Source organism: Sturnus vulgaris, chromosome 16 (assembly GCF_052056855.1).
Source record: "Sturnus vulgaris isolate bStuVul1 chromosome 16, bStuVul1.hap1, whole genome shotgun sequence".
In the NCBI taxonomy this organism is placed as follows: Eukaryota; Metazoa; Chordata; class Aves; order Passeriformes; family Sturnidae; genus Sturnus; species Sturnus vulgaris.
Genome location: NC_142258.1, coordinates 3,323,850 through 3,348,648, shown reverse-complemented (window position 1 = coordinate 3,348,648; position 24,799 = coordinate 3,323,850). Strand labels below are relative to the sequence as shown.

Genomic DNA, 24,799 nt, shown 5'->3' with positions numbered 1-24,799 from the left:
TTCTGTCCCACACCAGCACAGCTCAGCACTCGGATGCACAGAGATCCAAGGAGAAGCATTTCCTAAACACAGAGAAGCTCCTTCTTTAGCTGAGCCCACAGAACAGCATCCCCAAACCCAGGAGAACAGGGCTGTAACCCCAAAAGTGCTCCTCCCAGCACTCCCAGTGACACTCCACAGCTCCCAGTGCAGACTGGGGCTGCACCCAGGCACAGCCCTGCCCACACACCCCTTACCTGGCAACGCCAAAGTGTTCCCCATGAGAGGGAAATGAGAATCAGGAGGCAAGGAGACAGAGCTGGTTCCAAATGTTTCACTCTTTATTTGAAGTTTTACATGCCACCAGCATACATGAAAGTTGCACATTCAGAATTCGACTCACTACGAGGACAAAGGGCCAGATGCAAACACAAGAGTCAAACGAGCGCACGGACAGAGGAGCCCCAAGCCAGGAGCCTGCAGGGATCTGTGACCAGCCTGTCACCCTGATGGCACTTGGGGTGTCAGAGATGAACCCCCAGCTTTAGAACCACCTCCCTTTGCCATCTCCAGGGTCGTGAGCCGGGTGCTCTCTCCTAGTGTGGCACCGTTCCCTCTCAAGGAGCTAAACAAGCATTTTTGGTAACATCTCTACCAGAACTGAGGGTGTTTGGAGACCAACTGCCCATTTAATGCTTTCCTGAATTCCCCTTTCTATCAATGCCAGCAGTTTTTACAAGGAGAAACAATTTCCACCCGCTGTTTAGAGGGAGAGACGACAGAAATAGGGACTCTTACACTGACTTTTTATTTTCAAAGAAAGTTTTGATAGAAAAACATTTTCCCCAGCAGCCTTGGGCAGGGAGTTGCAGCTTCCACTTCAAAGGACAAACTTCAAAAACAAATCCAGTGTCCTAATGGTTTTGTGCTACATTACTTAATTGTCATACAGCTAATTAGCAATGCCTGATTTCACATTCTCTGTACATAGATGAAGTTCACAAAAGAAGGGGCTACTTAAAAGAATAAATAAAACAAGGCACCAGGCAGCCAGGCTCCGACAGCATTAACATAAAACGTTACACTTTACCATTTAAAAAACTGAAATAAAACCCCCATCATGATTAAACCTATATTGATCTGCCTTCCTTCAGATCTCGGAGCTTTGGATCTCTGCAAGGAAGGGGGGAGAACACAACATGGCAAGCGGGGGCTTAGCCTGTGCCTCTGTGTATGTATTTCACCAGAGAGCAGCAGAGATCTTTAAAATTCTAATTATTTCCCTATCACCAAGTAAGATCGGGATCAATAGATGGTACAGACTGACCCCTTTCCTCGAGTGTCAGGGGGAAATTAAAAAAAAAGAAAGGGGAGGGCGAACCGAGAGCGTCAGAGGTCAATGCCACAAAACAATAGATATTGATGTCTCCATTCATTTCAAACAGCGGAAAGGTCAATGCCTCCCTTGCTTCATGTTTTATGGCTGAAATCCTGCTGCTAACAGCAACAATGTTAGTAGTCAGACCTCATCCATCCTTTTTTATTATTATGATTATTTCTAACCAGGTTAGCCATTTTGAAAATTTGACGAAAGCTGGGAGCAGCAGTGGGGGGCTGGGTAGGAGGAGAAGAGGGGAAGCTGCCCTGGAAATTAATGGAAGAGATGGTTTCCATTAGTTTTCAAGTCTCCTTGTCCCCCCACCTGTGCCCTAGTTTGTCCCTCACTGCCCCCTAAAAAATGAAAAGGGCCTGAGGCAACATCCCTTCACTATTAATCATTATTCCCCGTACAACATCCCAATTGGTTTCTATGGAAATGATTCTCCTGCTGGAGTACCCCGGCTGCCTGCGCATCTCAAAGAGGCAGGAGAGCTGCAGTGGAAGCAGACTGGGCTCTGCAACACCCAGCACAGCTCCTGCACTGCTCTCCCAGCTTTGGCTGGACACTGCTGGGACCAGCCAAGAGGGAATTGCATCCCCCCTCAGTCAGGTGAAACAACCTTTCTGCACTGGTTCACTCCGCCAGTGACAAAGTCCCAAATTCCTACAGCCCTGCCCTAAAAAAAAGCACTGCTGGAATAAAGGACCTTACATGGACAGTCCCACACATCTGTCCATGGCCCCAGAACTGCCACAGCTCTGAACACCAACGTGAGGGGACAGGTCCTGCTCTGCTCCCAGGATCCCACACACCAGCAGAGGAGACAGTGATGGGAATTTGAGTGAGTGGGGTTGTGTCTCTGCTGCTCTCAGTCCACACCAGCCCCGGGTCTGCCCTCTGCTCCCCAGAGAGCAGCTCCTCACCTGCAAGGGAGAGTTCAGCACCTGGGAGCCTCCTCCCCTTCCATAAGTGAGGAAACAGGCCAAGCCTCACAATGTGTGTCCGGCTATCCAGAGTGAGATCCATGACTCCTCTCACTCCCATTTTCTCCTTCTCCGTGACAGAGAAGTGACCACAGTCAGATCTCTCCTGGAGGGAGAGAATGTCACCACACAGCCCCTTCCCCAAACACAGCAGTGGATAAACCACTGCCATCTCCTAAAGAGACCGTGAAATCAGCTTTGCAAACAGCTGAGGAAGCAATCCTTCAACCTACACTCCTAAGAAAACCACAGGGACACAGGTGCCTTAACCCCTCTGAATTCCCCACACCAGTGTCACTCCAGACCCTCCCAGCCTGCAGGAACCAAATGCCACTTTGCCAAACAAGCCTTTGGACATGAGCAGAGCAGAAAATTACATTGAGTTTTACACAAGAACAGTACCTGTCCCAGAATATCCTTCTACAGAACCACAGACACCTTGGTGGTGGTCAAAGCAAAGATTGGAGGTCTCCTTTGGAAGGCAGCAAGGAAGAGACCAGCAGGGACTGGGATCCTGCAGAAGCACTCCCTGTGAGAAGGGCACCTTCTGGAATTGAATTAATTTGTTTTAGACTACGGACAGCAGCATCAGCAGGCTCAGAGATCACCTCCTTAAATGCTCACAGATAGCAGGAGGGAGATATCTGGGGAGATGAGGACAGAGAAAAGGAGAGGGGATTTCATATTAAATAAAATCCAGGAGCAGAACACCCCTCTCTGCTCCCCTCTCTTCCTCTACAGCTGCCTGCTGGAGCCTGAGTGCTGAGTGGGCTCTGAGTCCCATCCACTGCTCTGCTCAGAACATATGGAGCTGTGTTTAATAGCCCAGCTCTGCCAATTGGGTACTATTAGGGTGGGTTCTTTTCCCAGTGTAAATGTTGCAGAATATAAATTGTAATTAACACCGATGCCAAAATAGCACTTAGAGAAAATAAGCACATTATTAACATCTGGTGAATCCTGCCTGGAGTGCAAAAGCAGCGGAAATTCTCACTCACTATAAGAGGATTTGTAGTAGAGATATCAAGAGTTGGGGAGCTGGGGGTGGAAGGAGATTTTAGCTCTTTATTACTATTTGGGATGCTACCTTTATCACCTGTGGGTGACCTTTCCTAACCCTGGTTATAATTGGCAGCATCATCAGGACCTGTGACCCACTTGCATGAATACAGATGCCCAAACATCACATCCCTGGCAACAGAATAACAGAATATAAAACATCCCTGGCTGCTGCTCCCATCCAGCAGGACACGAGGCAGGTGCATATGGATGTGCCAAGCCAAGTGTTCCACCAGGTGACTGCAACCCCAAGAGCAAAGGTTTAACACCAGAATGAAGCAGCAGCTGGTTTCTGCACACCATTGCCCCCCAGTCCGGGTTTTCCAGGGAACAGGAAGAGGTGAGCTGGCAGCACTGCCAAGCTCTTGCTGATGCCACAGCGTGTTTATGCAGGGGAAATCCCCGCTGAGGGTGGGAATGGCCTCACTCCAACCAAACATCAGGATTCCTTCACAGGACTGAACAGGTCCCCTAAGGCATCAGAGCTGCCTCCACACCCTCCACCTTCCCTCTGCCCTCAGGCCAGCGGCACAAGCAGGACAAAGCAACTTTGCCAGTGCTTCAAACAAGGAGAAATCAGCTTTGCAAACACCCTCTGCCCAGGCCTCGCTAGTTATCCTAGAAAAAAACACGGACAAAAAGCAGGCAGAGCTGAAGTTGGCCTGAACTGGACAGAGCAGCAGCTCGTGATTCTGCCAAAAATCACATCTTTAGTGCTAAGGGAGAGAGAGAAGAGAGGGAGAAGGGGATTCAAACAGGTGAGTAATCTGACAAAAGGTAGAAAGAACCACCTCATGGGGGAGAGTGGGAGGGAAAACAGTGGCAGGAGCAGGACAGCAGCTCCTCACACTCAGCTGGACAGAGCTGGAGCTGAGGCAGAGCCTCAAACGCTCAGGGAGTGCTCAGAGCTCAGCTGCAGCATTCCCAGGGGAGCAGGAGCTGTGCTGGCTCCCTGGCCTGACAGGGGAAGGGAGAGAGCCTTGAAAAAGACAGCAAACCACCAGGGATTGGTCTCAGCAAGGCACAGACCTGCACTAGCAGAGCCTGACACTTACCTGCTCTTTACTGTAACCTCTCTGAGCACAAAGGTTATCACAGCCTGGCTCAAGATTTACACCTGTGGGGCAGAATTCCAGGCAGGCTCACACGTGGCTGATTGGAAAATAAGGACAGGAAGCCCTCCAAGGTTGGGAGATGCATTTTGTTGTCAAATCTATCCCATCAGACCAGGCTTCCTATGAACACTTAGGGTAGAAGGGCATTTGGGAGAGGGCATCTCGAGTAGAAAATGCTGGCAAGGAGATGGGCACATCATCTTTGGACGACTCTGGGCCTCCCCAGAAAAGCAGAGCTCAACACATTCAGGATTTGGGTGAATTTAGACAGCTCTGGTCAGCAGCTGCTTTGCAGAAGACAGACCTGGTATGCTACCAAGGAAAATTCTGCCACCCAGACTTGTAGCTCCAGGAATTTGTAACTTGGCTTTTGGTACAGCTGTCTGATGCTTTTAAAAGTGCTCAGTAAATAAGGCAATATGAAAGTGATCCAGACCACTACTGATGCCTGAGGAAGTTCTGTGGAGCAGAGAAGCTGACTGAAATCACACTGTGAAAATACTTCATAACATCTCTAAAATTAGCATGAGCTCAAGGCATGGGATATAAGGACAGAACTGGAACACTACATTCCCATCTACACTGCAAGACAGACTGCATATAAATCAGATCTGAGCCTCTTATTCACTGTAGGCACCATCTACCCTAGGACAAGGAATTCCAGAAGAGCTGTGAACTTCTTCCACCAGACCAATGGAAACAGCATCAGCAGGAACATACCATGGTCAAGGTGTAAATGACCATAATTTGTTATTAAAAAATTTTAAAAGAGTCCTTGTGGTACTTCTCAATCAAAAAAACCTTTAAATCTGTGACTGCACGTGTGTGACTACAAATGCCTATTTGTAACATAGAAAAGATGTGATGCACTTCAATTGAGCAACACATTTTTGTGCCTCTGAGCTGGCCTAGGCTTTCTACTTTGCCAAAAACAGACTGAAGCAAAGAATGATTTCCACCAAAACCACAAAGCACACTGCCAACGTACACAGGGGCCCTTGGGACAGACACCAGGGGACACGGGGGAAAGAGCATTGTTAAGTCAGTTTCTCTTACCTTTAACTTCAGTAAAATAACAAAAACAATTCATATTAACCGCAAGGAAACACTCATTAGATTCCACAAGCCTTTGAGACAGGACTTTCAGATGCAAGCAATATCCAATAGATGTTACCCCACTGCAAAGAACCAGCTTTTTTTATTTTGCAATTGCACCTGCATGAAGTGATTGTACAGCATCCAGTGAGGTGGCCAGGAGCCGAGGATGGGAAATCCAGGCCAACAAGAAGCTGCTCCATGGGTTCACACCGACTTGTCCCTTCCATGCTGTGACAGTCACCACCACAAATTGGGAGGTTCCTCAGCCACTCTGCTTTTAAACAAGGTAATTTCATCCAAGTGCCGCATGGGGACATCTCTGATGACCTCTGTCAAGTCCTCGTGAAGCAGAGGGAAAATGACGACGTTTAATGCAGGGCGTTCTGCCTGGAAACTAAATCAGACACAGGTTATTAGCCAAGGAAAAATACCAATTCTCCAGTGCAAGGGAAGGGGATGGCCTGGGTATCGATCATGCAGGATGGGGGCAAGGAAGGGTTGCTCAGAGGAGGCAGGAGGGGCAGCTGGAACTCCCACTCTTCCCTCTCTGTGTCAGCAGGGAGTTCAGGCTGAGTTTGCACCCCTTTGCAGTGAGTCTGCTAAGCTGGCACAAGCCCAAATTGCACCTAAAATCGGGAGGGAGGAAGAAGTTTAAAAAAAAAATTAATAAAAAATAAATCAAGACACGTAGGTATTCTTAGAGGATCTTAGAGATGCCAAGAGCTCTGCCCAAGCTGGGCAAGGTGCTCAGCGATAACAATTTAAACCACCTGCAAACCAGAGGCAAGTTGCAGAGCCATTAGGAAAATCAGGCCAGAGCAATGTCAGGCATTCCCTCGGGGCTGAGCCTGGGATTATCACTTCAGGCTGGGTTGTTCTGCATGCAGAGTCTACACTCTGCAATTAGAGCATAGGCAAGTTTAGAAAGCTCAGATGTGCGGATAAGCATTTAAGTGTGCTCACACTCACACACTGCAGCCTTCTTTTTAATCCAGGCTGTAGAGCAAAGGAAGAGATTTGCAAAAGTTAAAGCCATTAAACAATGTAGAAAGAACCGTACAGAAAAAGCCCAAGTGCCCAGCAGCAAGTACTTTACATGACAGCAACCTGTGAGGAAGAGAAATGGTATTACTCAGTGCAGTGTAACAAGAGTTCACTCTTTTAAAGCTGGGGGGGAGGAGGGGTAAAACTGTAGCATAAGTACCCTTAAGAGCTGCACCTTAAGATGAAAAAGATTTGTGACTCTCAGTCCTGTGCCACCAAGATGTTTCCTCTGAAGGGTGTGACAAGGACCTGTTCATTATCACTCACAAGGAGGCAGAGTCACACCGGCAGCACCAGTCTCTGGAGGCTGAACCAAGCTGTGCTGGGTCCAAAGAGAAGCTCTCAGCTCAACAAACTTAGACAGGTGTGTCTGGAAGGTTTCCAGCTCATCTCTAGCTCTGAAATGGCCAGATTTCTGTCAAACAGTGAGGAAAGGCTGGAGATCCAGCTGCTGGAAACAGACACGAAAATCCCAGGTAGCCATACAGCCAGCTGAAGGAAACAACACGAGAGACTGGCATTTCCTGGGAGACAGAAAGGACATTCCCATCCACAAACCATTTGGAGTAGAGCTGCCAAAAACACAGCAGAGAAACTTCCATTCCCAGGCTAGCTGCTCAGCGTTGGTGGGTTGAATTAATTTGCCTGAACCAAAGTAGCTGCAGGAATAAGAATTTCCAGCAACAGAACTACCTGGGGCAATTTTATATCTCTCTGCATCACAGACCTGCCCTTCATGCCTCATGCCTAAGGGCTGGCAGAAAAGGACACGGCTCCCCCAGCAGATCTGGGGACTTGTGTCAGAGATGTGCAGCTTCTTACTTCCACAGCACTGCTCTCGAGAAATCAACCAGCAAATAACTGCTGATCTGGGAGGCAGCTGGTAAAGTCTGCAGTGAAATCACATAAAATACAGCCAAATGTATCTTTGATAGTCCCTGCTCTGCCTCAGCTCTTCGTGTTTCTTATCCAACACCACAGTCCTGCAGAGAAAATCATGTTAATAGACCAAGTTTACTCAAGTTCAGCAAAGGAAGAAACTGCTATCTCCCAAGGGAAAGAAACTGCTTCCTTCTTTGTATATAGACTCTCCCAAATTGGACCTGAGTGCTGCCTTCTTACCAAGTACAAAATTGTAGTTTATAAGCAGCCTTTACATGTAGCTATAAAAACAAGAACCCAGACAAGTTTACATGATGAACTGCCACCGAGACAAGTGAAAAACCCCAAAGCAGTAAGTGTCCCTCCTAAAGAGGCTGGGCTTATACCAGGGGTTTGTACTTGTCTTAAAATAAGAGGAAAAAAAAGAAAGCTTTGTGATTTTCTCCCCCCCCCCTTCAACAGGAAACTGTATGTTACTGCAAACCTTGTAAATTCCATACCCCAGCAAGTTGACGCCGGAGAATTCTTTCCATGTACAATTTGCGTGATTTAAGGAAAAAAAAAAAATCAAATGCACATGGTTCACTATTATTCTCAGTTAAATGTGCGTGCAAAGCCTCTCCTTTAACTGCCTGTTAAAAAACACCCTGATTTTAACGAGCAGCTGTCATAATGTTAAACTGGGATTAGCAGTTCCCAAAAGCAGCCTCCCTCTGCAATCCATGCTCCTTTAGTCCTTCCCCGGAAGGCAATTCCTTTCTTCATACACCTGTCCAGGTGGGCTAGATTAAGTGAGAGGCACTTAGAGCACTACTTTGAAAGGCCCCAGGCACGGGGAGGAGATAACAAGAAGGGGAAGAGAGTGAGTTAATGAGTTGCAGAACAGCTCCTGTAATCTTCTTGAGGGTTCTTTCCTCATTCCACACCTGGATGGACTTCAAACTCCATCCACCTCTGCAAACGCATGGCTTGTAAAATTAAAACCCGAAGGACAGAGAAGGATGTTGACCTGAGGAGACAAAAGAGCTGCAGTTTCAGACATGAAGCCCTGCTTTTTTTAGGTTTTTTTTTTTTCCAAGGGAAAAAAGCCAAGGATATGCTTGCCTGCTCTCCCCTACAAAACCTCCAGACTAAACTCATCATGATTAATTAAATGAAAGCAAGTTTTCTAGGCAACTGACTAGCAGTCCCTTCAAAATAGATCCTTTAATCAGAAACAACTACTGGGATAACAAAGAAAACACCTCCCTCCTCTCACCACATATATTTTCCAGCATAACCAACACCAAACCAACAACCACCCAGCAGCAATTTCCACAAGGAGGTTTCTGAAGTGTCCTCATGTGGATGTGGACACAGAGCAGACCTGGCTTCAGCAGCCGGTTGGAATCATCCACAGAGCTGGGAAAGAAATGGTGAAGCACACCTCGTGTCACAAATTCCTGCTGGCATCAGCAGAGGTACAGCATCTCTCTACTCTTAGATCTCGATCTGGTTGTAAGTGGATGAAAGGGTTAATGATGCTTTGCTATTTGTCTCCAGAATTCTCCCAGAGCAGGTGTGGACTGGACTCAGTAAGGTTATTTTCAAGTGAACAGCTTGGTAAATAGCCTAACACTACGTTCTCAATTACTTCCAACCACTGTGGCAGGATCCAATATGTAGGTCAGGGACAAAGTCAAAAAGAAAGAGAAAAAGTCTAAAGCAAGGCTGCACTTTGATCAGATTTCCTCGATTTTAGCAAGACAAAAGAGTCCCTCCCTGGAATGCAGTTATCTCCTGGCAAACATTGACATGCCTCTCCAGGGAGGACAGTGAGTCCCCAGGAGATTCCACCTGCTGATAGATCCAAAGGGTAGCCCAAAGCCATGGGGAATCTCACCAGCCAGCCTGGAAAAATGGATTATACCCCCCTGCAACCCTGGAAGGTGACAGCTCTCTGCATTAGCTGCTGCTCAAACCTTCTTTACTTGTAACGAAAGGATAAGGCAGTATTTGGGGCTGAAGAATGTTCTTGCCCTTGAGATTTCCACAGAAACCCAAGGAAAGTCCTAAGCCAAATCAGACATTTCAGCACATCCCACTTCCCAGAGGCTGGCAAGCAAGGCCCAGGGCTCTCAATGTGGGATAATTAAACACTGCCAACAAAAGCAGCACAAAGCAGATGAAGTGAGGAAATGCAGTGTATCACGAATGGACCAAGGGCAGATCTCTGACCTCCACAAACCAAGCTGAGCTTATGGACAAAGAAGCTCTAGAGAAGGAGAGGAAGGAAGGAAATGAGGAGAAGTTTGATTTGGGGGAACAGAGCACCGTGGAGACAGAGCAGATGTGGACTCTGGTTGGCACAACTCTAATGCAAACCAGTCTCTGCTGCAGTCACACACCTTCTCCCCTCTCTGTTTTGACCTTCCCCACAGGCTGATGAGCTGGTTTTGGAGAGGCAAAAGTTTCTCAAGAGCAGAGGTTTCAAACCAACTCACTTTCTGCCCTGTATGCAGCTCTCTCACCTACATGCACAAAGCCCTGTTAATCCTCTGCAAGGCGCAGCCTGTTTTTACTGGAAGACTTGCTCACACCTCGAAGTTCAAGTGTGGCATCTGTCCTGAAAGCTTCAGCCAGCATACCTGAGCCAGCCTGGAAACTCCCTTCCTGAAGCATGGCACGGTGGAATGGAGGAGGTGCCAGGACAAGCTGGAGCAGCTGGCAGCAGCATGACCCAACATACACACACACTTTTCTCATCTTCTCAGGGAATGCCAGGCAAACACTTAAGATTTGTTCCACTGGCCATGCCCTGACCTCAGTACCAGGGAGCTGCAAATCTTTCCTTGCTTACAGTGACTGCCAAAGAAGCTTCTGCAGAGCATCTTCCAAAGAAGATTTGGCCTCACCAAAGAAACTGTAGGTGGGATTCTCCCAGGCCCCTTCCCCTGGGAGCAGGGAGAACCTTTGCCTCCCACTCATCCCCCAGAAACCTCTCATTGGAGTGCAAACCCTCCCCACACTGACTCCAAAGCAGGTCCATTCTCTAATGCCATTCTCCCTTCCAGCCCTGCCAGAGTGCCAGTGCTAAGCAGACTTTATTTCCAAACCTCAGAAATGGACTTGAAAAGTTTCCAAGGAAAGGCATTCAGATTCCTCTGGTTGCTCTTAACTCCACACAATGAGATATTTTTGCTATAAAGTGTTTTCCTTCAGGGGTATCTTCCATCCCTTCATGTCTACGTAGACAAACCAACATTCTCCCAAAGCTGCTGATTTTTCCACACTATGTCACTGCAGTCTCCAACCTGAGACCAAGGGGTGTAGATGGGACTCTGGAAATCACTCACACACATCACTGCCAACTCTCCCATTATCCTCAACGCAGCTTCTTCCTTTGCCACTGTGCTGAGCCACAGGGAATGAGCAATAACACATCAGACTCATCCCGAGCCGAGGCAAATTACATCTCTCTGCTGTGGTTTCCCTGTAAGGCATGAATGGCACTCTGCTACTTCTCCTGTGAACTGAGGCTTGTATCAAACACGCCTGCAGACTGAGGTTCCTACGTTATTTTGCCAGCTGAACTCTGCATCACTCAAATGTGACCGGACAATTAGAGGGGGAGGGAATAAGAACCCAAAGAGCGATGCCAGAGCGCCCAGGACACGTCCTAGGGGAGTGCTCTGCCAGAGCAAGCTGAAAGTTATTTCCTAATCTCTTCCACAAATTAAAAAGCTACTGCAATAACTGCTCAATTAGATTTATTTTACTATGGAAATGCTTTAAAGCTGCAGTTAATGCTTCCGTTCAGCCTTTTACACCCTCATGAAGAGAAAGCACGACAGTGCTATTCCAATATTATTTCTCAGCCAAGAGAGAGAGGACAATCCTTGAAAGTTATTTCATGCACAAACCAATCTGCCCGCTGAGGAAGGTTTCAGAACTGAATTCCTTTCAAAACACACGAGCTGGCAGTTAAAACGAGGCATTTGGGTCAGCCACAGGAATGCATTTAAAGAAGGGGTTTTGTGAGTACCCCCAAAAGAAGATAAATTAATATGGCAAACTGGGGATGGTCCACAAGCCCTGCTGGCTTGTAAAGTATTTAAACCCACCAATAAACAATATTCCTGGTAAAAGCAAAGGTGTCTGTGCCACACCTCGTGCATTCAACCTTTGCCAAGCCCGCCAAGGAATCCTTGGGCAACGCAAACCGACAAGGATGCAGTTTGTTATTCAGTGTGTGACAGAATGATTCAGGGGTTTCCAAGAGCAGGAAACGAAACAGACAATGAAAGCTTGAGCAGGATGCTAATGACTCACTACACCAGCCTGGTGATATATTAAGTCCTCTGCAATCCCACTTGTGCAGGGCTGGAGCCCTCACACACTGGGGCTGGCAGGGTGGGACCAGCAGCTCTGGGACCAGAAAAGCCAACAGTGTACAGACAGGGAATTCTTCAAGGTCAGAAGGAAGAGAACGTGCTGAAGGGATGCAAAACCAGCTTGAAAATCTTGAAAAAGCCCGAGGTGTTCACAGCAGCTTTTTGCAGTGTCAGTAGGACTGCAGCAGTTGGGTGGGCAGCACTGCAGGACCCGGCTGAATTCAAAGATGATCTCACAATCACTTACTGCCCCTAGAGCCCCTTCCAACCCCTCTAAGAGTAAAAGGGATCCCCAAGAGGGATTTTCTGAGGCTGAGACCACAATGAGAATCCAGGCAAGCAGAATTTTGCAGGGATATCTAGGGCAAGGGGGAATACTTAGCCCTGAGGTGAGCAAAAATTCATCTGTGATAACTCAGTCCTGTGCTAAACGCCAGGAGAGGGACCGGCTCACTCAGCACTTTCCAGTACTCAATTTCAGCCCTGTGCTCCCACCTGGAAGCCCTGTTTCTGCAGCTGAATCCCAGGAGGCTGCTTCATCCCTTCAGCAAGATCACAGCTCTCACAGCCACACAGGGCCACTGGAATCAGCAGTTTAAAAAAAAGGGAAGATCCAGCCAAGAGTTTCACATTAAAAAAGGACAAAAACAAGTAAGGGGAAATTTAGGTAATACTACAGAAGACTGAACAAGAAGATGTAACTTAGGCTGAAAGCTCTTCCTAGAAAGTGGCAGGAATCTTATCAGGAAAGTCACTTCAAACCAAGCAGTGCTCATACCTGACACAGGCACAAGGCAGGGTAAGTTTGTGTTTCTCTTCCTCTGAGTTTGAATCCCCAGAAGAGTGAGATTGTCCTAAATGAAAAAAAAAAAATTCTCTGCACTTTCCAGCACTGGTTAGCCCAAGAGTGACCTGAGTCACAGAATCACAGAATTGTTTAGGGTGGAAAAGCCCCCTAAGACCAAAGCCAAGCATTCCCCAGCACTACCATGGTCACCATTGAACCATGTCCCCAGGTGCCACATCCTCACAGCTTTTAAATCCCTCCAGGGACGGAGACTCCACCACTGCCCTGGGCAGCTTCTGCCAGTGCTTGAGCACCCTTTTGGTGAAGAAATTGTTCCTAATATCCAACCTAAACCTTACCTGGCACACCTTGAGGTCATTTCCTCTTGTCCTGTCCCTTGTTCCCTGAAGCAGAGCCTGACATCCCCCTGGCTGCACCCTCCTGTCAGGGAGTTATGGAAAAACAGAAGGGTCCCCTTGAGCCTCCTTTTCTCCAGGCTGAGCACCTTCAACTCCCTCAACTTCTCCCCGTGGACTTGTGCTCCAGACCCTTCCCCAGCTCTGTTCTCTTCTCCTGACACACTCCAGCCCCTCAATACCTTTCCTGAAGTGGTGGGCCCAGAACTGAACCCAGGACTCAAGGTGTGGCCTCACCAGTGCTGAGTTGCTCAGGTGCTTTCCAAAGCCATTTGCTGGAGAGAGGTACCAGTGTGGCTGGGGAACAGGGGCAGAGAGCTCAGAAGAGAACTGCCACGTCCCCACTCCAACCCCACAGCTCTGGGGGGATGCTGCTCCACAACCCCACACTGACCCAGCCCTCTGCACCATCTCCCAGCAGCTCTCAGACTCTAGGAATTTACAACAGCACTTTTGGGAGACGTGAACAGCTGAGCCCAGCTGCCCATCCAGCACCCCAAAACACTCCAGCTGCACCATGGTTATTTCCCTTATATTCCATTTCTATAAATCACAGCTCATCTCTATGCCTTGACACTTTCCCTCTTCTTGATGAAGAATCCCTAATGATGCTGTGTTCTCAGAGGTCTTTTGTTTTGCTTTGGGGTTTTAAAAATTTGTTTGTTTGTTTTTATTTTACTGTAGCTTTCTTGATCTTTTTCCAAGGTGTTTTTCCAAGGACTTCTCACTGGCTTGTATTGTCTGGTGTTGTAGAGTCCTTGAAACCACTAGAATGATAGGAGCTATCTAAACACTTCAGCTAAAACCGACAAAATTCTAAAGGCACACAGTGGAAAATAAAAATCTGTCCTTGAAGCCAAGGGGATATTTGTCAAAGCATTTCCCATCCCCTCTTCCAGCCTGTTTTCTGATGGCAAGGAAAGCACCAGGAAAGCAACTTCTCCTGCACATTTTTGAAGTGCCCTCTAACCACACCATGTAGCTGTGTAAGGCTGAAGTCATCCAAATTCCTTGCCCGCAGGATTTTTGGGGCAGAGACATACCAGCATATAAATACGATTCTTTAGCATGCAGCCCTCGGTAAACGGTGGGACCTTCCATGGGTCACAGCTCCATCTACTGACTCTTCCACAAAATAACACTGTGCAAAAGATGGGGAAAGCTCCTGGAAGGCTCGTCCCCTTGGATCAGCCTTTGGACACACGGGTCTGTGCAGGAATTTAGAAACAATCCCAGCACAGCAGCTCAGCCCTAAATGGCAAAGCAAATTTACCTTCTCTGCAAAGAAGCGTTGGCACAGCAGCAGGTCTGGGCTCGTGCCTGAACCTCCAACCACAAGGGCCTCAAATTGTGGTGTTTTAGTGTTTGTGGAATTAATGCTGCAGCGGTTTGAACAGAAGAGTTATTTAAACAGGGACAACATGTGCTTGGAGCTGAGCACTCCAGCAAAGTGGGGTCCAAGCATAAAATGGAAAACATTGTGTTCATTGGATCTGCTGCTATCTGAAGTGTGGCAGCAGCTGAGCACCATGTGATGGGGAAAAAAATATCAATTTACACAGAAACTGAGACTAGACCAACGTCACATGTGAAACCTGAGGAAGATCAGGGAAGTGGATATGGATCACTCAAGCCACATCTCCCACCCTAACCACTACGCCCTTCTTATGTGCAGAGAATCTCCCTGAACCATAAAGGAGCTCCCCCCTCCCATTCACACTGAAGGAAAAAGAATAAAGAAAAACACTGCAATGATTTATCTGCCCAGAGGGAAACAATCTTTACAGTCTTTTCTACAGCTCAGAGGAGACCTTGCCCTTGCAAGCCTCCTGTTTGCTGATGAGGCTCCAGATGAGCCCTGTTCTGCTTATTTTGTTTCATTGCAAAAGAGCCAGAACTGAATCAGAGGTTTTAATGACTCAAATACACGAACTAGTTTGTCCCAAATAGCAGCAAACTTCAACCAGAAACTGCTCACCAGAAAGCTGGACACCACAGGATCTGTTTCAAAGCTGTCACAAGACTAAGAGACACGAGAACAACCTCTCTCCAGGCCAGTGGAACAGAAATACATAATACTAACCTCCTTTTACAGTAAAAAGGGAAAGTTTGAGAAGCAGTTCAGGCTTTAAGCCATTGCTGTGATGCAGCAGATTTCATTCCCAAGCTCCTATCACCACACCCTGTATATTCACCATCTCCCAGTACAATTCCACAGCTGAAACCAGTCTGTTCTCCCCAAATAGGTTCTGGCCTCTTCTGTTACCCAAACTCTCCTGTGCACCCACACTCGTAAAAAGGACTGCCTTGCACTATATTGCATTTTCAAGTCCTCTCAGCTCTACCTTCTGCAGCAAACTCCTGATACATGCCCAGCCCTGGGTCCTTCCCATTCCCACTCACGTTTCTTCTCTTTTTGGAGGCACTGGGAGAATGTGAATCACTTTGGCTCCATCTTGCTGTTCAAAACTATCTCTCTCAGCCTAAACAACACCATCATCACAGCCCTAAAACAGGAACTCTGACCCTCAGTGGGGCCTGAGGAATATGGATCAATTGCCCCAGCTCAAGGAAGGGAGCAAACAAAGGTTCAAGGTCCAGCCTCTCACCTCCTCCTTCCCACCCACTCCCCATGTTTCACATGCAGCATCCACACACATTCCAAACAAATAGAAAAAAATAAGAATAAATCACCTCATTTCATTCTGGCAACAAGGATAGCTAACTTCCAACTTGCTGCCTGGTGAAAAACTTGGATTAAAGAGACACCAGCTGCACACTCTTAGAGGAAGCCATGCTGTGTGAACTGCAGCCTTACCCACAGGTTTAAGCTCACACACGGATTTCACTGCACATCTCTCTGCCTTGGAGAAGCAGACAAAATGCAGTCAAGAGCAAGTCAATTCCTGACCCCATCCCAAGGCACATTTGTGCAAGGATGAGAATGGAATCGCTGGAGAAGTCACGTGGTTAAAGACTCGCTGATGGCTCGTGGAAGACTCCAGGCTTTGCTTACACATCATTTTCTGTATTTTGTTTCTTCTATTTTATTACTAGAGACAGTTGCATGAGAACATGATCTTTGTTGCTTAAGAGAGCATCTGCTCCCACTGCTTATCCTCCTCCTGAAGTCATAATCTTATGTGACATCAAAATCGTTTCCAGAGCCACCAATTATAATGTCACAGAGGATTATGACTTCAGGTGTATAATTTGCAGTGGGAGCAGATGCTCTCTTCAGCAAAAAAACCCACAAAACCCAACCTTCAAAAACCCCTGTTTTCATACATGTGTCTCTATCAATAAAATACAAAGCAAGAAAATAAGTTTGACAGCCAGAACTGTAGCTAAATATAAAAATAGTTTTTAACATTTCCACAAGGCATCAGCTGCTCTTTGGAAAGTTCTCAGGGTTTAGGTTATAAAGAGGTAGAGAATGTAGTGAGAATCAGTCCACGACAGAGAAAGAGGGAGAAAAGACTGCAGAATGATGTATTTCTGCTCAGTAAGTGGACATTAAAATTTTGGGCAGCGCTGCAACGACACCTCAGAAGGGAGGGAAAATAAAAAACAGGAACTGGTTCTTTCTTTCTGGTTCTTTCTAAGGATCCCCAAAGCACAACTGAAATCAACCCAGTAATGTTTTTACAGATACGAAGCCCTGTGTAAAAACTCAGAGAATCCTTGTTGCATCACAAGGTATTTACTCAGATATTTCCAACAATCCCTATCCCAGAAGGACACAGAGGCTTTCAGAGGCAGCAACAATCTCAGGAGCAGTTTGGTAGGGAGCTAATATAGTCACAGCCTTCCCTGGATTTGATCCACGGAAACAAGCCAAGTGTAATAAGTTAGTTTGAAGCTGGAGGAAGGCTGGGGGGGAGGAGCACCCTTTAGGATACACTAATAACGCCGTGTGATTTGAAATTTTTATTAGAGCTTAACAGGGCACAGCAACAGTAGGTGACAAAGAAAACAGACTGAAGGCGGGGAAATAGCCTCATAGAAAAAAAAGATAATAATGGAAAGTCTGCTGCATGGGAAATATTTTGTAAGATGACTGCCATTATTAGAAGATTTCCAAATGCCAAGCGTAATTAAAAGCTCTCTTTTCAAATGCAGTTCACGGCTCACACACAAACGTTTCCCACCACGTGAGCCTCAGAACGCTGCAAGGGGCCAAGCAAAATGCCTTTAAGAACTGCCAAACGTGCAAAGGCAGTTTGTACCAATTCTCCCCCCTCACGAGCCCACCGAAGAAAAAAACCCTTCACAACAACCCTTTAAAGGCTTTGAATTGCACTGCCAGGGGATTATCAGTAAGTGACATTTACAAGTGATTAGAGGACAGAGAATTATCTTAGTCACTTGTGGGAAAGGAGGAAAGCTTCAAGGTCAAATCTCTCAGTACTTAAAATGTCGGCAGATGTTTTGTTTACACAAAAAGTGTCGTTTGATTTATGATGGAGCTTTGCATCCAGAACTTCAACTCGGCCAGCGGAACTGAAGAGAACACGGGTGGGAATGGAATCAAATATTCATAAAATACCTTCAAGTATTTCACTGATTCACTCTTATTAAAGTAAGAGGCTGGCTGATGTGCCAAACAGTTACATATTACCTATTAGCTCCTTGGAACAAGAGCTCCAAGCCATATAAACCTTGGCAAGCCAGCGGATGGAGATAAATCTCCACCAGCTCCAGAAATCCCACATCCACCCCTTTCCGCACTCACCTCCGGACAATGGACTGCTGGAGATTTTTGCAAACGGTAAGAGATTCTCCCATAAACATGTGGCACATGATGACCTCAAGGCAGCTGGCCATGAATGACATCACTGCGTCAGACTGCAGAGTCCCGCTCCGGGAGACGATGCAAAGGCGCTGGAGAGAGGAGCAGTGACTCAGTGCCTGGAAGAACTGGGCGCCCGCACAGAAGTACGGCTGTTCCAGCCTGCAGGAATCAACAAAAACAACTCAATGGGCGATTCACGCCTGGGATGCTCTCAGACAAGAGGGAAAGACACAGCACATTCATGAGCGGCTGGCAAATGGATCGAGCAGTGCCTCTGAGCCTGAAGGACAAGGGTACAAATAGGCAGAAAGGGCCTAAACTGCAGAATTCTGGCGCCCACAGGGAGTAACCCTGGTTTTGCAAGTTTCCCACAAAGTATGGTGGTAAAACGAGCCTTGGGTCTAAGCAGCAGATCCACTCTGGTCTTAAAAGCACAGCCTGGCTTCTTCTGTATCACCAAGCAGGTGGTGTGGATTTAGGGACCTTCTGCTCCAGTGTACAAACACTGCCCAAACCGGTCATATCTTCAGCTTACTGCCTGGGGAGAAGCAGGCATGAAAAATACACAGTGCACACAGGCTGATGCAGAACTGGGGCCAGCACAGTGACCACGACCAGCCCTGGCAAAGGATCAGAGCTACTGCTCTCCCACAGGAAGAACAACCATCATCAACCCAACCTTTACCTTAAACATCTGGCTCAGGGAAGGGAGACAGGATCCTCTATCACAGTGATCCAGGAGGGAAATGAAATGACACAGTGAAGCCATACCTGGCCAACAAGGGGTCTGTGGTTTAACCAGCAGTATAAATGGGTGATTCCCTCACAGAAACCAGCCTGCAGGGAGCTGAACCTGCTTGAGGCCCGTGCCACCAGGAGAGTTCATCTGCTTAGTGCAGATTTACTACCAGGCTTCAGAGCACTTTGGAATTTCAGTCATTGGGTCAGGAAAGCCAGGAGCTCCAAGAAGGTTAATCCATTAGGTGATAACAAGATGTCGGGCCCAACTTGATCTGGGTAATCTCTGCATAGGCTTTGTAGTATGCAGGGGTATCTCAGCAACTTAATCCTGTTAATTGATAAATTCTGTTTCAGCCTCAGCCTGTGACTGCTGTTGAGTGGCATTGCCTGAAGAGATCCTGAGAGTATATCTGCACTTTGGGTAATAAGTTAAAATTCATATTAAGAGAATGGGAAGCCTTTTCGATTCTTCAACATCATAATTGGGGCACTGTAAATTTAGGACAAAAAGCACGGAATCTCCAGGATCGAGGTTTCCAGGTGAATCTCCGGGACACACCAGGCACACCTGCAATGCAGCCCTGCACTCGCTAGATGGCAATGTTGCTTTGGAATAGCCCCTTAAACTAACGTTCCTCAGCCTGGAAAACTGGGAAGGGAAAAAAGGGTGGAAACAGCAGGGAATTAGTCAAATCCAAAGGAAACTACTTTATCAGGAGGAAGTGCTAATTTCTAAAACCAGTTTAAGCCAATATAAAACTTTAGGCTTTACTCAGAGAGGAAGAGTGACAGCTTCCACCCAAATGTAATATAAGGGGACAGCCTTGTTGCAGCCTTTATTCCAGGCTCTGCTCCCATCTCTGTCACTCTTGGCCTCCATTTCAAAGCCACAGGAAGCTACAGGGCCTAGGATGAGCAAAGCAACACTGCACACCCAAACCTCCTTCCCCAGCCCTCAGTTCCTCCATGGCTATTTACTCTCCTCAAGGTTAAAGACACATCCACATAACCCAAGACCTTGAGCAACCGAATTCCCAACAGCTGCCACCCCCTGGATGAGAGACCAGCACACTCCTCCCCCGTTATAAATGAGAAGTGGTGGGAAATGAAAACCCTCCTGAGGTGTTTTAGCCCCACTGGCTCCCCTCACTATTGCAGTGGATCAAGGACATGCACACAAGCACCAGTCTCAAGTGATGAGCAGTAATTTCAGCCACAGTAACAGAACTGTGACCTTGCTGTCTCAACTGCACTTTGGAGCTTTGTGAACAAAGGGGGACAATGGGACTCACAGGTTCTGCAGTTTCACTGGAAGAGGCTAATTTTGAAAAAAAAAAAAAGAAGAAAAAACTCATCTCTCTAAAATGGTAACATTTGTGTTCATATGGATTAGTGCAAGGAAACCATCAGTTTCCTTTCATAAGCACATTGTGGCTACCATGAAGCTCCTTTGTGCTCTCTTTAAGATCAGACCCTTGGTAGGATCCTTTAAATCCTACCAGGAGGAACACCAACGGGACAAACTCTAAATCTGGAATGTTTCCAGTACATTTCAAATAAAAGAAATAAAAAAATAAAGAGGAGAGATTTTCATACAAACCCAAGGCAGACAAATATCTCACAGGAAAACTCAAAGAAAACTCTACATTATCTAGACAGTGTAGGAGTCTCTTCCTTCCTGGAAATTTAAGAGGTGTGCATGTACACAAAGCCAAAAAGTCAGCAAAGGCATGTAGTATTTAACCAGCTCTGACCAGCTGCTAGCTCCCAAATAAGCAGCATGCACTCTTCCTTATCTAAAAGGAAGGCAGTCACAGCACTTTTTGCTCCTAAAACACTGGTTAAAGGGCATATCCTGAGTCCTCAAGGACAACATGCAATGCCTTCCTATTCTCCATAAGTCAGGAAGGAAAATATCCAGTTTTCAAGACATTGCAGCTACTCTGGACTGGAATACTTTTAATAGCAGCCACAATAAACCACACATCACATATCTGGAGATTCACAAACAAAATGGAAGATGTTCAAGGGCAGCCCCTCACCTGAGATCTCTCAAACACCTGCAGTGTTTCAGCATGTCCATGAGAGCAGACATATAGACCACCTTGCCCATCATGCCCAGGTTGGCCAAGGAAAGAGTCCGCAGGTGCTGGCACTGCAGCCCGATGTTGACAAGCCCAGAGCCCGTGAGAATATTTGGCAGCTGTGCTAAGGTGAGGCTCTGCAGGTAAGTCAATTGGCTAATGGCAGCCACCTCTGAATCCCCCACGCTCTGTGCCCGGACACAGGGAGGCAACGAGTTCCGAATTGCTGGCTCGTTGCGGGGCATGGCAGAGGAGAAACTGGACCCAATTATCTCCAAGGTTTCCAAAAATCGGAGGCTTCCCATCAGAGCCCAAAACACTGAGGACTCGATCTTCTGATTTGCCTGGTCCCCTAAGTTCCTTGGATATGTCGGTATCCCAATCCGAACTTTCTTTCCAAATGTTTGGGGCACCAAATTAGGTGTGGTGGGAGGCTTCTCCACGCTTGCAGCAACATCTGTGATGGAGCAAACTGGTAGTGCCAATGAGAGCAGGTGCTTTAGCCTGGACAGGAGCTGGCACAGGTGGTTCCCTATGCTTTCAGAGCTGTGATGGTGAGCTGCAGAGAGGTTCAGGTGTCTCAGGTTGCAGCAAGACACGACCAGGCTTTCCAAAATGCTGCTGTCAATGTCATCTTCAGCTTTCCGAAACAAGGACTCTGGGGCCAGGCAGTGAACGCAGCCACTGAGATTCAAACTGGTCAGGCTTTTAAGATCCTTCCCACCATTAATGACCCTCTGGATCAGGTGCCCACCAGATAAGGTGCATCGGCTAAAGCTGAAGTAGAAAGGGTTGTTGAACTTCAAGTGTTGCAGGAGCCCAGAGCCATTAATCCAGGCTTTGGGCAGTTGTAAAGCATCCAGACGTACATTTCGGGCCATGGAGTCCAGGAGGTTTTTGGTGGCTCCCGTCTCTGCAAAGCTGCCGGGGGCAGAGATGAGGAAGGCGTGGAGGTTCTCTGGTGTCCGATCACTCAGCACTGCCAAGTACAGCCTCACCACCTCCTGATTGACATAGCCAGGAGCCAGCCTGGCGTAGAAGATGCGGAGGTTCTGGTAATGGGGCACGTTGCTCTCACCCACCATCAGCTGCCCAGACAGCATAAACCCCTCCCGCGAGCGATCGAGGATCTCAAAGTAAAGCAGCAGTTTCTCAAGGCTGGTGCAGCACGGGACGACGCCGTAGGAGGGCGTGTAAAGGGTTTGCTTCAGCTCCGACACACGGCTGAGGGTGGCTTTGCACTCACTGCTCAGCTGGCTGGCATCAAAGCCTGGGTTCACGTCGATGGCCAGGGAGCGCAGGTGCTGCAGCGTGGACAGCATCTTGGAGAGCCGCAGAGAGGTGACGTGGCACCCCGACAGGTTCAGCTTCACCAGGTTCTTGCACCGTGTTACGTGGTCGATGGTGGAGCTGGGCAGCCAGTAGCAGCCAGCCATGTTCAGCTGGTAAATCTCCTTTCCAATGTCCCTCATCAGCTGCTTCACTTTGTCTTTGTTTACCTGCACCCAAACAAAACCACATTCAGTGAGAGATACAGCAATGGTGGGCACTGACTCCGTTTTCCAGCTGGAGATGGGGATAACAGTGGTTGGTACTTGGATTATGTGGGGAATTATCACACTGCTGGCAGCTCAGTCTGCCATATTTTGGACTCTAAAGATTACACTTCCTTTTGCTTCTGCAGTTCTGTTCAGCAGCGAGAGTGGAAGTGAAAATCACCTCCATTTCCTACCAGCAAAGCTATTTCGGCAGAACTGACTATGCGCTGAAACTCAAATTGAAAGAATGTTTCCATTCTTCTTCATTCTGTTTCCTCTTTTGGAAATAAGCATAGTTGCCTGCTCTGGCTGATACAGTTCTCATTGAATATATCACCCTTCCTTCCCAAGCTTTATTTTTGTTAGAACACGCACACAATTTCTGGCTTTGACGACTGCATGCCTGACAGCAACATGCACAAGATTTTTTTGCACAACACCACGGAAAACATATTTTGAGAAAATGGTAACTTTACACAATCACAGTTACAAATGGAAGGTCATGTTTACTTTCATTTTAGCTTCCAGAAACATGGAGAAATTAAGTTTTCACTGACAGTATTTTATATAACTAAGGGAGCACAGAGCTGTTCTAACAAAGCATTCTGGAAAATAACTGCTTTTATAAAACAGCTTATTGTGTATTTGATTTCAGGAGTTCAGGAGCAGTCTATTTCTGCATATACACATTGGAAAGCTCTACTTCTTTGTAGGCATTGTTTTTCAGAAGCCAGATTTGTCTTCATAGCTAACAGAAGAAGCAAGCTACTCTCCCCACCTTATAGTCCTTCTGAAGCAGAACTGTATGTGTTAGACTCTTGTCAAGGCAAAGTGTTGCGAGTTTCCTGCAGGTTCTTCTGACATTCAGGACCAAGTCTGTGCAAGGGACGTAGCTGAGGATGTGCAGAAGGATCTCATCTGAGAATTCCATCAAGTTGACTCCATTGCTTTCCTCCTCACTCTCCTCACTTACGACCTCCTGGTGGGGAAAAAAAAAGAGGAAAAAGAAAAGGAGAATACAGAGGTACTTCCACTTAGTCTTTCACTGTTGGCTAACATTTCCATTCATTCTACTTACTTCGCAACTGGAAAAGTGACTGTCCATGATCCTTTCCTAAATATATCACAGCAATCTCCTTCTACATCCTTCTTCCAAGCACCACCCGTTTCAATAACCTTAAGAGTTACATAACCATGCATATATATACATACATATACGGCTATATCTATCTGTTTACACATACAGGCACACACCAACACTGCAGCCCAACATCACCCACAGCTCTTGTGCAACTTTCACACCTTAACGGCGAAACCACAGCCCAAACCGGCACTAACGCCACGGCAGCTCCTGAGGGCCAGCGGGGCTGCTCGGCCTCACGGCCCCCGTGAGCGCCCCGGACACACCCGGCGAGGGCGATTCCAGCGCCCTGGCCTTGCTACCGAGCGCCCTCCCTGCCCCCCGAGCCCGGCTCCCCCCAGCCCCACAGCAGCCCCGGTTACCGGCGCCCCGAGGGGCCGGTGCGGAGGAGAAGGGGAGGGCGAGCTGAGCCCCATAAGCCCCGGCTCACCTCTCCGCAGCGGAACATGGCGGCGGCCGCGCGGTCCCGCCGCAGCCGCCACCGCCCCGCCGGGCCCCGCTCGCAGCGGCCGCGTCCCGGGCTCGCTCCCGCCGGCCCGGCCGCCCCACGGCTCTTCCGGCGCGGCCATGACCCGGTTCCGCGGCAGTGCCCGCCCCGCGCCGCCATCTTGAGCGCGGCGCGGCCCCGGCGCGACGCCATCTTGAGGGCGGCGCCGCCATGGTGGGAGTGGCGGGTCCGTGGAGTCAGACGACACCGGGATCGTCCCCGTTGGAAAAGAGCCCTGAGCTCATCGAGTCTAATCTTTGACCGGACATCACCGTGTCAACCAGAATAGAGCACTGAGTGCCATGTCCAGGCTTTCCTTAAGCACCTCCAGGGACACTGACTCCACCACCAGCCCGGGCATTCCCTTCCAATACCTGACAACCCTTTCTGAGAAGAAATGCTTCCCGATGTCCAACCTGACCCTCCCCTGGCACAGCTTAACACCATCACCTCTCATCCTGCTCGTTTCTCCCTGGGAGCACAGCCTGGACCCCCATCTCACAGTCAGGGAGTTGTGGAGAACAAGAAGGTCCCTCCTCATCCTCCTTTTCTCCAGCTGAGCCCCCACAGCTTCCTCAGCTGCTCCTGGTGCTCCAGACCCTTCCTCAGCCCCATTCCCTTCTCTGGACACGCTCCAGTGCCTCAACGGCCTTCTTGGATTGAGGGACTGTGGTTACTGCGCTGCAAAGAGAGAGAAAGGACAGCAGCACACACGGAGCTCTTTGGGGGAAAAAGGCCAACTTTATTGTACAGACAGCCCGTATTTAAAGTGTGTTACGTGCAGCTAGGACAGGACAGTAGTTCATTGGACAATTGGGAAAAACATCCTTGGGATAGCACCTCAGGATGTATCCCACGGGAAAGACACTAATCTTTATTATGAATTTCACTCTGTG

General features: G+C 47.9%; 1 protein-coding gene across 4 annotated transcripts; it reads right to left on the bottom strand.

Moving 5' to 3' along the window:
• Positions 1-299: 299 nt before the first annotated feature.
• On the bottom strand, positions 300-23,977 carry FBXL18 (F-box and leucine rich repeat protein 18). Of its 4 annotated transcripts, none has more exons than XM_088174296.1 (6): positions 23,847-23,977; positions 23,054-23,254; positions 20,696-22,236; positions 17,853-18,071; positions 12,693-12,768; positions 300-6,009 (listed from the first exon to the last, which is right to left on the bottom strand). In XM_088174296.1, the coding sequence occupies exons 1-6, from the start codon at positions 23,862-23,864 to the stop codon at positions 5,908-5,910; spliced, it is 2,157 nt and encodes a 718-aa protein (XP_088030422.1). In that variant the 5' UTR covers positions 23,865-23,977; the 3' UTR covers positions 300-5,907. The 4 variants fall into 4 exon arrangements, with proteins under 4 accessions (XP_088030422.1, XP_088030421.1, XP_014726139.1 ...); XM_088174295.1 differs by lacking the exon at positions 23,847-23,977 and adding an exon at positions 23,354-23,560; XM_014870653.2 differs by lacking the exon at positions 12,693-12,768 and having other exon boundaries at positions 23,847-23,975.
• Between the last annotated feature and the right edge of the window lie 822 nt (positions 23,978-24,799).